The following is an 18469-nucleotide window of genomic DNA, read 5'->3' on the forward strand; positions in this document are numbered from 1 at the left end:
AAAGTATAACGTCATCAAAAGATTGCGGAAGGTATTGATTTGCTTAACAGGCATCAAAAACTGGTTTTACGATATCTCTAAATAGTTCCTAAGAATACGTTTCTCACGACCTAACCAATGACAGTGAAGACGAAAACCGCATATGGAAGGCAGAAATTAGTGCCTGTAGATAAATTGAAAACACTTCCCCGAGCACCTCCAGTTGACAGCTCGACACTCGTAACAGCATTTAACAAGAAAGCCGTCCTTAAGGTGTGACAGTGCAGGTCATTACAGGTTTGAACGTCGCGCTCTGACATAAGTGTTGGGTCAGACATCACAGATTGGCGGTACTAGTACTGGCAGTAATAACTGACTACACCAAGACACTGAGTGGCGAGGAGGGCAAAACTGTATCTTGACGATGGCACTGGGTTGGTGTCTCCTTTGATTCCGCTTCCCTGTGCGCTGCCGAGGTTAGAGCAGATTTATCAGTATTATTAGAAAATGAAGACAACAATGTAATAAAATGGTCTACTAATTTAAAATAGTAAATGATAAATTTGTTGATATGTAGCCTTTACTAGAGATATTCCTAAACTGAAACATATAGGGTGTTTTTGGCGTAAGCAAGAGCATCAGCAAGCATTTCTTTTTAAACATAATCTCAATATTTCAATTTAGCCGTGGTCATCCTCATTAAGTTGAATCTCGGGATAGACTCTCCTTACTGTGCCACATGAAAGCATCTCGAGAGATCGTATTATGTTCCTTGATGTAATAATTACAGTCTAGAATATGATTGGTTTTCCTGGATATTCTAAAACATTTACAATATTGCCATAAAACTCATCTATGTCTGACTAAATTTCCAACAATGAATACTATCGCACAAACAAATAAACAAATGAACCAGTAATATGCTAGCCTGGAATCGAGCATTATTTTAAAAGTAATAAATTATTGGCAACATAAGATTATCTTGCAAAATGAGCATACTTGGATCTTTTAAAAACTATAATAATAAACTTATACAGAAATGTAAATTTAAAACAGCTTACAAACTGGAGCCTTACCTTGCATAAATGAACAGTAAATGAAGGAAAATATTTACAATTAGTAACTACTAATTAGCCAAGGAAAGACACTATAAATAAAACGCCAAAATGAATTGTAATGATAACTCAATCAAATATAATAAAAATCATTTTCTTATGATTTGCCCAAAATATAGCAAAGGCAGAAATAATTTCATTAACAAAATCTAAATTCTCCAAATTTATCGAAATAAAACCAAGACTTCGAAATCTGACCATTCAACATTCGACAGCTTTCACGTAGTTCAACATTAATTTGATACCCGCAAACGGAATTATTTGTGAAACGACCTGATACATAATGACTTATAGCTGCTCCGAGTAAAATAACATAATAATTGAATAACTTAAATGCATTAAAATATAATTACTTGAGACGTCTCATCGAAACATCAATCAAAACAATAAGTCCCTTTTATTAATATTTTTAATTGTATTTGTGTAGCGTTACTAGTAATAAACACACTTTTACATTGTCTTTGAAATACAGCATAATTACGTTATATTACATACAATGAAAAATGAACTTGATAGTTTCAATTTTGCTACGGCTTCACTTGGTTGAGGGCGCTTGTCAGAAGTGTCAGAGTTGATCAAGTCACATACTTACAAGTAAGGAAGTGGGTAACAGAATGCGCATACATCTACTTCTGTCTGTCTGAGAAAGGTTACCCATACAACAGCGCTAGACGTTGACGGTGAGCATAATTTTATACTATATGATATGATATTGTGCAATATCTGTAATACATGGGCAGGTTCAATCAACATCACTAAATTCAGCACATTTCTGACATAAAGTGTCAAGTTGTCATGGTTATAGGGTACTCAAAGTTACTTTCTCCTACACTTCGTTTTAATGCCACGTCATCCTAGTGTACAGTAATGACGTGAGTTGTAAATCTGATGCACTACAATATTCAAGTCTACAATATTGGTCGTTAAGAACCACCAACATGTGACGGAATTTTGAGTTGAATTATACTAGTATACGTACTAGTATATTTCAATAGTGAAGATGCATTTTGTGTATTTTTGAGCATCTTTAAAGGTCCCTGTGGTCGTCCCGCAGTGCGTGTACGTCGCTATGAGTCCTATATCGAACAGGACGCGATGCGATGACTACCATCCTTTAAAATTTTTGTTTAAATATTGAATCTTGATGAGCAGAATGTTGTTGTACAGATACATTTTGGCAGAAAACATGTGTATGTGATTCATGTGTGCATATGCACATACTTTGTTTACGTTATTTCATTAAGGATGTAGTAGAGGTTATTGCTATTGCAATTGCAGTAACACATTCTTTGAATCCCATCAAGTTATATATTTTTAGAAAGCTTACTTTTCAAATAATATGAAATAAATATTCCAAGAACAAAAATGGAACCGTGTAATCACGTGATCACTGTGCAAATAGAGAGGTTTTATCTTCGAAGAAACTGTAATAAGGCCACAAAGATGATGTTTGCAGTACTTAGAGATACTATAAAAGGTTTGGATTCAATTTCCCAGTTTGTCTAGACTGTTGCGTGACCTTTATTTTGACCTCATAACACTTTTTAAAAACATCGTCAACATTGTTTTGAAATATGATATCCTGAGTTCACAAAAAGGAGAGTAGTGTTGTATTTTCTAAAGCCATAGTGTTAGACAAACTATCTTTGCCAGATTTCATTAGCAACTCTTAGAGAATACCAATGCCAAAAATCATCGTCGTGGAGCAGCTGGGAGTCGAGATCACTCTCTGGACTAACCCCAAATACTGATGTTTTCTTATGCATGAAAAATCACAAAAAAAAACATAAAATACACTGTATCATAGATCAACTCAAAATGTACCAGGCAATAATGTCTATATATATTCTTATAAGAGAATGTGAAAAAAAAGGAAATTTGATATTTTCAAAGAAAAAAACCTCTACTACCGGTACATTTTTAAATTTATGAAACATATGAATCGTATATCTTCTTGTAGTAACAATGGCTGTATTTCAGGCAATCTGATTGGGCTTTTCTTTTTTTCTTTTTTACATTTTTTATCTTTATCATTCACATTTTGGGTTTGTGATTTTATTATTTTTTTCAATTATTTCTATAATTTTGATACTTTGTAATTGTTCAACTCTTGCAAACTTTAATAACCAAACAGAGAAGGCTTTATACATGTATATAGCAATGGTTGAACTTTGGGATTTTGTGGTCAGAAAATTAAAAACTAAAATAATTAAGAATAAATTGATAAAATGAATAAAAAAAATCAAATGAAGAAAAAAAGAAGGAAGTAAAGCCCAATAAGATCTGATTCAGATCACACTTCAGGGTGTCTGTTTAAATATTTTCTCTATACATTGATTAAATAACAACACCACGTCAGTCTCAATACATTGGTCATAGGTGATTAGTTCTACTGTATATCAATACATTGGTCATAGGTGATTAGTTCTACTGTATATCAATACATTGGTCATAGGTGATTAGTTCTACTGTATATCAATACATTGGTCATAGGTGATTAGTTCTACTGTATATCAATACATTGGTCATAGGTGATTAGTTCTACAGTATATCAATACATTGGTCATAGGTGATTAGTTCTACTGTATATCAATACATTGGTCATAGGTGATTAGTTCTACTGTATATCAATACATTGGTCATAGGTGATTAGTTCTACTGTATATCAATACATTGGTCATAGGTGATTAGTTCTACTGTACATCAATACATTGGTCATAGGTGATTAGTTCTACTGTATATCAATACATTGGTCATAGGTGATTAGTTCTACAGTATATCAATACATTGGTCATAGGTGATTAGTTCTACTGTATATCAATACATTGGTCATAGGTGATTAGTTCTACAGTATATCAATACATTGGTCAAAGGTGATTAGTTGTACTGTATATCAATACATTGGTCATAGGTGATTAGTTCTACTGTATATCAATACATTGGTCAAAGGTGATTAGTTCTACAGTATATCAATACATTGGTCATAGGTGATTAGTTCTACTGTATATCAATACATTGGTCATAGGTGATTAGTTCTACTGTATATCAATACATTGGGCATAGGTGATTAGTTCTACTGTATATCAATACATTGGTCATAGGTGATTAGTTCTACTGTATATCAATACATTGGTCATAGGTGATTAGTTCTACTGTATATCAATACATTGGTCATAGGTGATTAGTTCTGTATATCAATACATTGGTCATAGGTGATTAGTTCTACAGTATATCAATACATTGGTCAAAGGTGATTAGTTCTACTGTATATCAATACATTGGTCATAGGTGATTAGTTCTACTGTATATCAATACATTGGTCATAGGTGATTAGTTCTACAGTATATCAATACATTGGTCATATGTGATTAGTTCTACTGTATATCAATACATTGGTCATAGGTGATTAGTTCTACTGTATATCAATACATTGGTCATATGTGATTAGTTCTACTGTATATCAATACATTGGTCATAGGTGATTAGTTCTACTGTATATCAATACATTGGTCATAGGTGATTAGTTCTACTGTATATCAATACATTGGTCATAGGTGATTAGTTCTACAGTATATCAATACATTGGTCATAGGTGATTAGTTCTACTGTATATCAATACATTGGTCATAGGTGATTAGTTCTACTGTATATCAATACATTGGTCATAGGTGATTAGTTCTACTGTATATCAATACATTGGTCATAGGTGATTAGTTCTACTGTATATCAATACATTGGTCATATGTGATTAGTTCTACTGTATATCAATACATTGGTCATATGTGATTAGTTCTACTGTATATCAATACATTGGTCATAGGTGATTAGTTCTACAGTATATCAATACATTGGTCATAGGTGATTAGTTCTACTGTATATCAATACATTGGTCATAGGTGATTAGTTCTACTGTATATCAATACATTGGTCATAGGTGATTAGTTCTACTGTATATCAATACATTGGTCATAGGTGATTAGTTCTACTGTATATCAATACATTGGTCATAGGTGATTAGTTCTACAGTATATCAATACATTGGTCATAGGTGATTAGTTCTACTGTATATCATTACATTGGTCATAGGTGATTAGTTCTACAGTATATCAATACATTGGTCAAAGGTGATTAGTTCTACTGTATATCAATACATTGGTCATATGTGATTAGTTCTACTGTATATCAATACATTGGTCATAGGTGATTAGTTCTACAGTATATCAATACATTGGTCATAGGTGATTAGTTCTACTGTATATCAATACATTGGTCATAGGTGATTAGGTCTACAGTATATCAATACATTGGTCATAGGTGATTAGTTCTACTGTATATCAATACATTGGTCATAGGTGATTAGTTCTACTGTATATCAATACATTGGTCATAGGTGATTAGTTCTACTGTATATCAATACATTGGTCATAGGTGATTAGTTCTACTGTATATCAATACATTGGTCATAGGTGATTAGTTCTACTGTATATCAATACATTGGTCATAGGTGATTAGTTCTACAGTATATCAATACATTGGTCATAGGTTATTAGTTCTACTGTATATCAATACATTGGTCATAGGTGATTAGTTCTACTGTATATCAATACATTGGTCATAGGTGATTAGTTCTACTGTATATCAATACATTGGTCATAGGTGATTAGTTCTACTGTATATCAATACATTGGTCATAGGTGATTAGTTCTACTGTATATCAATACATTGGTCATAGGTGATTAGTTCTACTGTATATCAATACATTGGTCATAGGTGATTAGTTCTACTGTATATCAATACATTGGTCATAGGTGATTAGTTCTACTGTATATCAATACATTGGTCATAGGTGATTAGTTCTACTGTATATCAATACATTGGTCATAGGTGATTAGTTCTACTGTATATCAATACATTGGTCATAGGTGATTAGTTCTACTGTATATCAATACATTGGTCATAGGTGATTAGTTCTACTGTATATCAATACATTGGTCATAGGTGATTAGTTCTACTGTATATCAATACATTGGTCATATGTGATTAGTTCTACAGTATATCAATACATTGGTCATATGTGATTAGTTCTACTGTATATCAATACATTGGTCATAGGTGATTAGTTCTACTGTATATCAATACATTGGTCATAGGTGATTAGTTCTACTGTATATCAATACATTGGTCATAGGTGATTAGTTCTACTGTATATCAATACATTGGTCAAAGGTGATTAGTTCTACTGTATATCAATACATTGGTCATAGGTGATTAGTTCTACAGTATATCAATACATTGGTCATAGGTGATTAGTTCTACTGTATATCAATACATTGGTCATAGGTGATTAGTTCTACTGTATATCAATACATTGGTCATAGGTGATTAGTTCTACTGTATATCAATACATTGGTCATAGGTGATTAGTTTTACTGTATATCAATACATTGGTCATAGGTGATTAGTTCTACTGTATATCAATACATTGGTCATAGGTGATTAGTTCTACTGTATATCAATACATTGGTCATATGTGATTAGTTCTACAGTATATCAATACATTGGTCATAGGTGATTAGTTCTACTGTATATCAATACATTGGTCATAGATGATTAGTTCTACTGTATATCAATACATTGGTCATAGGTGATTAGTTTTACTGTATATCAATACATTGGTCATAGGTGATTAGTTCTACTGTATATCAATACATTGGTCATATGTGATTAGTTCTACTGTATATCAATACATTGGTCATAGGTGATTAGTTCTACTGTATATCAATACATTGGTCATATGTGATTAGTTCTACTGTATATCAATACATTGGTCATAGGTGATTAGTTCTACTGTATATCAATACATTGGTCATAGGTGATTAGTTCTACAGTATATCAATACATTGGTCATAGATGATTAGTTCTACTGTATATCAATACATTGGTCATAGGTGATTAGTTCTACTGTATATCAATACATTGGTCATAGGTGATTAGTTCTACTGTATATCAATACATTGGTCATAGGTGATTAGTTCTACTGTATATCAATACATTGGTCATAGGTGATTAGTTCTACTGTATATCAATACATTGGTCATAGGTGATTAGTTCTACTGTATATCAATACATTGGTCATAGGTGATTAGTTCTACAGTATATCAATACATTGGTCATAGATGATTAGTTCTACTGTATATCAATACATTGGTCATAGGTGATTAGTTCTACTGTATATCAATACATTGGTCATAGGTGATTAGTTCTACTGTATATCAATACATTGGTCATAGGTGATTAGTTCTACTGTATATCAATACATTGGTCATAGGTGATTAGTTCTACTGTATATCAATACATTGGTCATAGGTGATTAGTTCTACTGTATATCAATACATTGGTCATAGGTGATTAGTTCTACTGTATATCAATACATTGGTCATAGGTGATTAGTTCTACTGTATATCAATACATTGGTCATAGGTGATTAGTTCTACTGTATATCAATACATTGGTCATAGGTGATTAGTTCTACTGTATATCAATACATTGGTCATAGGTGATTAGTTCTACTGTATATCAATACATTGGTCATAGGTGATTAGTTCTACTGTATATCAATACATTGGTCATAGGTGATTAGTTCTACTGTATATCAATACATTGGTCAAAGGTGATTAGTTCTACTGTATATCAATACATTGGTCATAGGTGATTAGTTCTACTGTATATCAATACATTGGTCAAAGGTGATTAGTTCTACTGTATATCAATACATTGGTCATAGGTGATTAGTTCTACTGTATATCAATACATTGGTCATAGGTGATTAGTTCTACTGTATATCAATACATTGGTCATAGGTGATTAGTTCTACTGTATATCAATACATTGGTCATAGGTGATTAGTTCTACTGTATATCAATACATTGGTCATAGGTGATTAGTTCTACTGTATATCAATACATTGGTCATAGGTGATTAGTTCTACTGTATATCAATACATTGGTCATAGGTGATTAGTTCTACTGTATATCAATACATTGGTCATAGGTGATTAGTTCTACTGTATATCAATACATTGGTCAAAGGTGATTAGTTCTACTGTATATCAATACATTGGTCATAGGTGATTAGTTCTACAGTATATCAATACATTGGTCATAGGTGATTAGTTCTACTGTATATCAATACATTGGTCATAGGTGATTAGTTCTACTGTATATCAATACATTGGTCATAGGTGATTAGTTCTACTGTATATCAATACATTGGTCATAGGTGATTAGTTTTACTGTATATCAATACATTGGTCATAGGTGATTAGTTCTACTGTATATCAATACATTGGTCATAGGTGATTAGTTCTACTGTATATCAATACATTGGTCATATGTGATTAGTTCTACAGTATATCAATACATTGGTCATAGGTGATTAGTTCTACTGTATATCAATACATTGGTCATAGATGATTAGTTCTACTGTATATCAATACATTGGTCATAGGTGATTAGTTTTACTGTATATCAATACATTGGTCATAGGTGATTAGTTCTACTGTATATCAATACATTGGTCATAGGTGATTAGTTCTACTGTATATCAATACATTGGTCATATGTGATTAGTTCTACTGTATATCAATACATTGGTCATATGTGATTAGTTCTACTGTATATCAATACATTGGTCATAGGTGATTAGTTCTACAGTATATCAATACATTGGTCATAGATGATTAGTTCTACTGTATATCAATACATTGGTCATAGGTGATTAGTTCTACTGTATATCAATACATTGGTCATAGGTGATTAGTTCTACTGTATATCAATACATTGGTCATAGGTGATTAGTTCTACTGTATATCAATACATTGGTCATAGGTGATTAGTTCTACTGTATATCAATACATTGGTCATAGGTGATTAGTTCTACTGTATATCAATACATTGGTCATAGGTGATTAGTTCTACTGTATATCAATACATTGGTCATAGGTGATTAGTTCTACTGTATATCAATACATTGGTCATAGGTGATTAGTTCTACTGTATATCAATACATTGGTCATAGGTGATTAGTTCTACTGTATATCAATACATTGGTCATATGTGATTAGTTCTACTGTATATCAATACATTGGTCATATGTGATTAGTTCTACAGTATATCAATACATTGGTCATAGGTGATTAGTTCTACTGTATATCAATACATTGGTCATAGATGATTAGTTCTACTGTATATCAATACATTGGTCATAGGTGATTAGTTTTACTGTATATCAATACATTGGTCATAGGTGATTAGTTCTACTGTATATCAATACATTGGTCATATGTGATTAGTTCTACTGTATATCAATACATTGGTCATAGGTGATTAGTTCTACTGTATATCAATACATTGGTCATAGGTGATTAGTTCTACTGTATATCAATACATTGGTCATAGGTGATTAGTTCTACAGTATATCAATACATTGGTCATAGATGATTAGTTCTACTGTATATCAATACATTGGTCATAGGTGATTAGTTCTACTGTATATCAATACATTGGTCATAGGTGATTAGTTCTACTGTATATCAATACATTGGTCATAGGTGATTAGTTCTACTGTATATCAATACATTGGTCATAGGTGATTAGTTCTACTGTATATCAATACATTGGTCATAGGTGATTAGTTCTACTGTATATCAATACATTGGTCATAGGTGATTAGTTCTACTGTATATCAATACATTGGTCATAGGTGATTAGTTCTACTGTATATCAATACATTGGTCATAGGTGATTAGTTCTACTGTATATCAATACATTGGTCATAGGTGATTAGTTCTACTGTATATCAATACATTGGTCATAGGTGATTAGTTCTACTGTATATCAATACATTGGTCATAGGTGATTAGTTCTACTGTATATCAATACATTGGTCATAGGTGATTAGTTCTACTGTATATCAATACATTGGTCATAGGTGATTAGTTCTACTGTATATCAATACATTGGTCATAGGTGATTAGTTCTACTGTATATCAATACATTGGTCATAGGTGATTAGTTCTACTGTATATCAATACATTGGTCATAGGTGATTAGTTCTACTGTATATCAATACATTGGTCATAGGTGATTAGTTCTACTGTATATCAATACATTGGTCATAGGTGATTAGTTCTACTGTATATCAATACATTGGTCATAGGTGATTAGTTCTACTGTATATCAATACATTGGTCAAAGGTGATTAGTTCTACTGTATATCAATACATTGGTCATAGGTGATTAGTTCTACTGTATATCAATACATTGGTCAAAGGTGATTAGTTCTACTGTATATCAATACATTGGTCATAGGTGATTAGTTCTACTGTATATCAATACATTGGTCATAGGTGATTAGTTCTACTGTATATCAATACATTGGTCATAGGTGATTAGTTCTACTGTATATCAATACATTGGTCATAGGTGATTAGTTCTACTGTATATCAATACATTGGTCATAGGTGATTAGTTCTACTGTATATCAATACATTGGTCATAGGTGATTAGTTCTACTGTATATCAATACATTGGTCATAGGTGATTAGTTCTACTGTATATCAATACATTGGTCATAGGTGATTAGTTCTACTGTATATCAATACATTGGTCAAAGGTGATTAGTTCTACTGTATATCAATACATTGGTCATAGGTGATTAGTTCTACAGTATATCAATACATTGGTCATAGGTGATTAGTTCTACTGTATATCAATACATTGGTCATAGGTGATTAGTTCTACTGTATATCAATACATTGGTCATAGGTGATTAGTTCTACTGTATATCAATACATTGGTCATAGGTGATTAGTTTTACTGTATATCAATACATTGGTCATAGGTGATTAGTTCTACTGTATATCAATACATTGGTCATAGGTGATTAGTTCTACTGTATATCAATACATTGGTCATATGTGATTAGTTCTACAGTATATCAATACATTGGTCATAGGTGATTAGTTCTACTGTATATCAATACATTGGTCATAGATGATTAGTTCTACTGTATATCAATACATTGGTCATAGGTGATTAGTTTTACTGTATATCAATACATTGGTCATAGGTGATTAGTTCTACTGTATATCAATACATTGGTCATATGTGATTAGTTCTACTGTATATCAATACATTGGTCATAGGTGATTAGTTCTACTGTATATCAATACATTGGTCATATGTGATTAGTTCTACTGTATATCAATACATTGGTCATAGGTGATTAGTTCTACAGTATATCAATACATTGGTCATAGATGATTAGTTCTACTGTATATCAATACATTGGTCATAGGTGATTAGTTCTACTGTATATCAATACATTGGTCATAGGTGATTAGTTCTACTGTATATCAATACATTGGTCATAGGTGATTAGTTCTACTGTATATCAATACATTGGTCATAGGTGATTAGTTCTACTGTATATCAATACATTGGTCATAGGTGATTAGTTCTACTGTATATCAATACATTGGTCATAGGTGATTAGTTCTACTGTATATCAATACATTGGTCATAGGTGATTAGTTCTACTGTATATCAATACATTGGTCATAGGTGATTAGTTCTACTGTATATCAATACATTGGTCATAGATGATTAGTTCTACTGTATATCAATACATTGGTCATAGGTGATTAGTTCTACTGTATATCAATACATTGGTCATAGGTGATTAGTTCTACAGTATATCAATACATTGGTCATAGATGATTAGTTCTACTGTATATCAATACATTGGTCATAGGTGATTAGTTCTACTGTATATCAATACATTGGTCATAGGTGATTAGTTCTACTGTATATCAATACATTGGTCATAGGTGATTAGTTCTACTGTATATCAATACATTGGTCATAGGTGATTAGTTCTACTGTATATCAATACATTGGTCATAGGTGATTAGTTCTACTGTATATCAATACATTGGTCATAGGTGATTAGTTCTACTGTATATCAATACATTGGTCATAGGTGATTAGTTCTACTGTATATCAATACATTGGTCATAGGTGATTAGTTCTACTGTATATCAATACATTGGTCATAGGTGATTAGTTCTACTGTATATCAATACATTGGTCATAGGTGATTAGTTCTACTGTATATCAATACATTGGTCATAGGTGATTAGTTCTACTGTATATCAATACATTGGTCATAGGTGATTAGTTCTACTGTATATCAATACATTGGTCAAAGGTGATTAGTTCTACTGTATATCAATACATTGGTCATAGGTGATTAGTTCTACTGTATATCAATACATTGGTCAAAGGTGATTAGTTCTACTGTATATCAATACATTGGTCATAGGTGATTAGTTCTACTGTATATCAATACATTGGTCATAGGTGATTAGTTCTACTGTATATCAATACATTGGTCATAGGTGATTAGTTCTACTGTATATCAATACATTGGTCATAGGTGATTAGTTCTACTGTATATCAATACATTGGTCATAGGTGATTAGTTCTACTGTATATCAATACATTGGTCATAGGTGATTAGTTCTACTGTATATCAATACATTGGTCATAGGTGATTAGTTCTACTGTATATCAATACATTGGTCATAGGTGATTAGTTCTACTGTATATCAATACATTGGTCAAAGGTGATTAGTTCTACTGTATATCAATACATTGGTCATAGGTGATTAGTTCTACAGTATATCAATACATTGGTCATAGGTGATTAGTTCTACTGTATATCAATACATTGGTCATAGGTGATTAGTTCTACTGTATATCAATACATTGGTCATAGGTGATTAGTTCTACTGTATATCAATACATTGGTCATAGGTGATTAGTTTTACTGTATATCAATACATTGGTCATAGGTGATTAGTTCTACTGTATATCAATACATTGGTCATAGGTGATTAGTTCTACTGTATATCAATACATTGGTCATATGTGATTAGTTCTACAGTATATCAATACATTGGTCATAGGTGATTAGTTCTACTGTATATCAATACATTGGTCATAGATGATTAGTTCTACTGTATATCAATACATTGGTCATAGGTGATTAGTTTTACTGTATATCAATACATTGGTCATAGGTGATTAGTTCTACTGTATATCAATACATTGGTCATATGTGATTAGTTCTACTGTATATCAATACATTGGTCATAGGTGATTAGTTCTACTGTATATCAATACATTGGTCATATGTGATTAGTTCTACTGTATATCAATACATTGGTCATAGGTGATTAGTTCTACAGTATATCAATACATTGGTCATAGATGATTAGTTCTACTGTATATCAATACATTGGTCATAGGTGATTAGTTCTACTGTATATCAATACATTGGTCATAGGTGATTAGTTCTACTGTATATCAATACATTGGTCATAGGTGATTAGTTCTACTGTATATCAATACATTGGTCATAGGTGATTAGTTCTACTGTATATCAATACATTGGTCATAGGTGATTAGTTCTACTGTATATCAATACATTGGTCATAGGTGATTAGTTCTACTGTATATCAATACATTGGTCATAGGTGATTAGTTCTACTGTATATCAATACATTGGTCATAGGTGATTAGTTCTACTGTATATCAATACATTGGTCATAGGTGATTAGTTCTACTGTATATCAATACATTGGTCATATGTGATTAGTTCTACAGTATATCAATACATTGGTCAAAGGTGATTAGTTCTACTGTATATCAATACATTGGTCATAGGTGATTAGTTCTACAGTATATCAATACATTGGTCATAGGTGATTAGTTCTACTGTATATCAATATATTGGTCATAGGTGATTCGTTCTACTGTATATCAATACATTGGTCATAGGTGATTAGTTCTACTGTATGTCAATACATTGGTCATAGGTGATTCGTTCTACTGTATATCAATACATTGGTCATAGGTGATTAGTTCTACTGTATATCAATATATATTGGACATTCAGTTAAACCAGTCAACATGATTTGATAGTTGGTAGATGTCACACGCAACGTAATATTACCGTAATTGGTATAGTACAGGTGTGATGGTTCAAATACCAAAATGGCAACAGTAACAGAAAGACTTCCCTGGCGGTGATGACAACATACGAACACGGAGCCAACAGATGAGGTTTCAACTGGTACTGGTATTATTATACTCTGCAAACATCAAGTACAATAACGCGGTAAAACTCCACTACTCCAATAACTAGATACTTAAACTCCATTACAATTCAACGAGATCTCCGATCCGAACCCAGCGCCGAACAACTCCCCCACACACACCCCCTCTGTCCACAAATAGACCATCACATCAGCACACATAACGAGTTCGGAACTCACCACAAACCTCCAGAACGTTCCACCACCCTCCACCGCCTCCCACAGCGCTCCACCACCCATTCAACCATCTTCCAAAAAATATAGAACACTCCACCCAGACACAGCACGGCTCCAGAACATTCCCAGTGACACGGAAGTGGCAAACAAGTCGCATGCGACAGTAGAATATATCACCAATATAATTTCCCATACTAATATTTTTCAGGGTTTGTTAATTTGTGTGTACTAGATGATCATGTAATCACAGTGTAATTTCATAAATATGAGGTTTGTTTTATAAATAAATGTAAAAATAAATACAATGTTGTGAAGACCTTCAAGCATCAACATATAGCCAATAAATGTTTCACATATCCAAACAATTTGATTACTAATGAAAGCCAACAGTACTGATTAAGTTTGGTAATTGCATGGTGCTGTTATGCTGATTGCATGGCGTGAACCATAGAAAATGTATAAATCATGCATTTAGAAAGTAACATTTGTTATATTTCAAACAAAAATCACTAATTAAAATATTTTCTCTTTTCAGTCTATTCGTTTCAGATCAAGTTTTTCATTGAAATCAATGTGTTTGTATCACTGTTAAACATCACTCATTGCATCTAAGGTCATTGACCACTGGTCCTGCAATCATTATGGTCACCAAGGTATTTCTTACGTTCCTTGTATTCTCAGTTGCCATGGCAACAGATGAAGGATTCCAGGGTATGCTGAAATTGTCTCATGCCAACTCTAAATTTGCTTTGAATCTGTATGAAGAACTTACCAGATCCACCAGAGGGAATGTGTTTTTCTCTCCAATCAGTATTTCCACTGCACTAGCAATGACCCATCTTGGTGCTAGAGGCAATACTTCTACTCAGATGAGTCAGGTAATGGGATTCAGTGAGATGGAAGAATCACAGCTTCACAATACCTTCCAAGAATTCAATTCTTTACTCTACCATATGGATAGACCATACACTATCAAGTCAGCCAACCGACTCTTTGGCCAGCAATCTTATTCATTTCTGCAAGACTTCCTGGATGCAAGTCTGAAACATTACGATGCTAAGTTGCAACCAGTTGACTTTGCAAAGAAAACTGAAGAAGCCAGACAAATGATTAATGACTGGGTTGAAAGCCAAACTGATGGGAAAATCAAAGACCTGCTTGCAGAAGGAGTTTTAGATCCAATGTCTGTGCTGGTCTTGATCAATGCTATATATTTCAAAGGAAGCTGGGCAAGCAAATTCAACTCTGAAAATACAAAAAATGATGAATTTTTCATCAATAAAAGTGACAAAGTAGATGTCATGATGATGCATCAAAAAGGGAAATATAATTTTGGTTATGATAAAAATTCTGATTCTTTGCTATTAGAACTCCCATATGTGGGTGGCCATTTAAGTATGGTTTTAGTATTGCCCAAACAAATTGATGGCCTGAAACATGCTGAAAGTATGTTAAATGCGGACTTGTTAGAATCTTGGCCCAAAGTAATGGGAAACACAACCGTACATGTTGCACTTCCAAAGTTTAAATTAGAACAAGCATTCACATTAAATGACCAGTTAACAGCCATGGGAATGGGGGATCTTTTCAACAGTGATGTGGCAGACCTGTCGGCCATTACTGGTCAGAAAGATTTGTATGTTTCCAAAGTGATACATAAGGCTTTTGTAGAGGTCAATGAGGAAGGCACAGAAGCTGCAGCAGCTACTGCTGTTGAAGCACGTCTTCGTTCTGGTAATTTTCCTAGTCGTTTTATTGCAAATCATCCATTTTTGTTTTTTATTCGTGATAATCGTAGTAACACCATTTTATTTATGGGTAGATACAGTCACCCTCCAAATGGAGGTAATGGGAGAGATGAATTATAAAAAATGCCACCAGTAATGAAATTGTTTGCATACATGTGTATCAGTTTCAAAATATGTTTAATAAGAAGTGACCATGATCTTGCCTTTAATGAAATGAAAAAAATATGTATAGAATTCTGGCCATGCTGTTGTTGTTGTTAGTAATTCTTGTGGATGCAATAACTCAAACATATTTTATAGTTTTGAAACTTTCATATATTAGTATAATCATTATGACTGCGATAAATATACATGTTATCTACATTTATAAAGATTTACAAAAAATGCCACTGCCATGTTAAATGTCTTATTTGTTACACTTCAGCACTTTCAGCCATATTGTTTTCAAATTCATTTTGTAGATTTTTTGCACATATGTATTTTTATTCATCTTGATTTCACTTGATTATGTGTATTTATAGGTTTGTTGCTAAAAATACAGCTTATTAATCCTTCATTTCTCAGATGTGCTTTGACTTATTTGTCATGCCAATACTGCTTTCAAGACAATGTAATATTGCTACTAAGTAGCGCAGTATGCAGAATCAACATTTCATTCAGAACTCAGACATAAATATATTTTTGATTTAATGCCTTACTATCAGGCTTTATATTGCTCCTCAAATTTGCATATTTTTACTTCTCTCACCAAATTGGCAAATGTGGACTGAAGATATGATTTTTTATACGAAAGTGAGATTGAAGTTGAAATAATATCCCCTAACCCAGATAGGTAACCAAAAGTTTTTAGCTCCGCTGTCGACTTTGTTGATCGGAGCTTATCATATGAGTGATTGTCCGTCGTCGTCCGTGTCAATGTTTTACTTTTTTGACTTCTTCTTGAAAACTACAAGCCTGAATGCTTTGATACTTGGTGTATATGTATCTTGGGTAGACCTCTCTTACATTTGTTCATTTCATGATGATATCTTCAATTCTCTAATTTTGGTGAATATTTTTGTCATTTATGGTAAAAAGTGATATTTTGAACTTTTTTGTTAAAAACCGCAAGTCCAATTGCTTTGATATTACATATATAGGTACTACATGTGGACCTCTCTCAGATTTGTTCATTTCATGATGATATTTTCAATTCTCTAATTTTGATGAATATTTTTGTCATTTTTGGTAAAAAGTTATATTTTCTTCTTATTAAAAACCACAATAATTTTTGGTGAAAAGTGATATTTTTGAATTCTTGTTAAAAACAGAAAGTCCCATTGCAGTGACACTATGCATATTGTTCATATTCTAATGATATCTTCTGTTCTTTAACTGAAATGTGCATTGCTAACAGCGGAGCTATCTCAGCCAAGAGGCTGCTTGTTAAACCTAAAATTTATCAATCTTTAATTGCCTCAAACAGATATTTTCTAGCACAGTGGAGAACATGCACATAATCATCAAGTAACAATAGAGTTGTTGGTGTCGCCGTATCCACTGAATTCCTGCATCATGTGTCTGTGGTGTAGAAACATGAGTTTGGGGGGAGTTTAGGCATGGTACAAAACTCGTTTGAATAAAAACAGCCATCGTATATATACTGGTAACTATGAATTTTTTCACAATTGTATTTAGCCAGCCATGCACTCAACAACCCAATTTAAGACATCAATTTCATTATGTTACCAACATCGGTTACAATAACAATAACCTCATGCTTTCAAAGTATCATTTTTCGTCTTTGGAGCACTCAACTCAGAAGACTGAATATGCCCAGTTTATAATAAAGAAGCTGAAAAGGTTATCTCTGACTTTACAAATCTGACACCTGAAAATAAATTCATAACAATAATGTCAAATAATAACTCAACAATTCCTTTAATATCTGAAAAACAGCTTTGTTATTATTCGTAAATCATACGAAAGTGAGACATTTAATCATTTCAGATTTCATTTTATACCATATGCGTTCAACTTAATAACCTCAATATTGGTATTTAGTTAAATTTGTAATTGTTAATAGTAGCTGATAAAACATGTCTTTGGTAGTGTATATGTTTATGATACTCTGTGGTAGTGAATGGCAGCAAATCGTGTTCGGAACAGCATATACTACTACGAGCTTTCTCGGATTGTGATCACTATACTAGTATATTCAAAATACTAGTATGTTTATTGAACAGCGTCAC

General features: G+C 32.5%; 1 protein-coding gene across 1 annotated transcript; it reads left to right on the forward strand.

The window, feature by feature from the left end:
* Positions 1 to 1692: 1692 nt before the first annotated feature.
* On the forward strand, positions 1693 to 16479 carry LOC146750894 (leukocyte elastase inhibitor-like). The gene is made up of 2 exons (XM_085502116.1): positions 1693 to 1774; positions 15026 to 16479. Exon 2 carries the CDS (start codon positions 15132 to 15134, stop codon positions 16356 to 16358), a length of 1227 nt encoding a protein of 408 aa, XP_085358242.1. The 5' UTR covers positions 1693 to 1774; positions 15026 to 15131; the 3' UTR covers positions 16359 to 16479.
* The last annotated feature ends 1990 nt before the right edge of the window (positions 16480 to 18469 follow it).

This window comes from Saccoglossus kowalevskii, chromosome 1 (genome assembly GCF_978046115.1).
Source record: "Saccoglossus kowalevskii chromosome 1, keSacKowa6.1, whole genome shotgun sequence".
Classification (NCBI taxonomy): domain Eukaryota; kingdom Metazoa; phylum Hemichordata; class Enteropneusta; family Harrimaniidae; genus Saccoglossus; species Saccoglossus kowalevskii.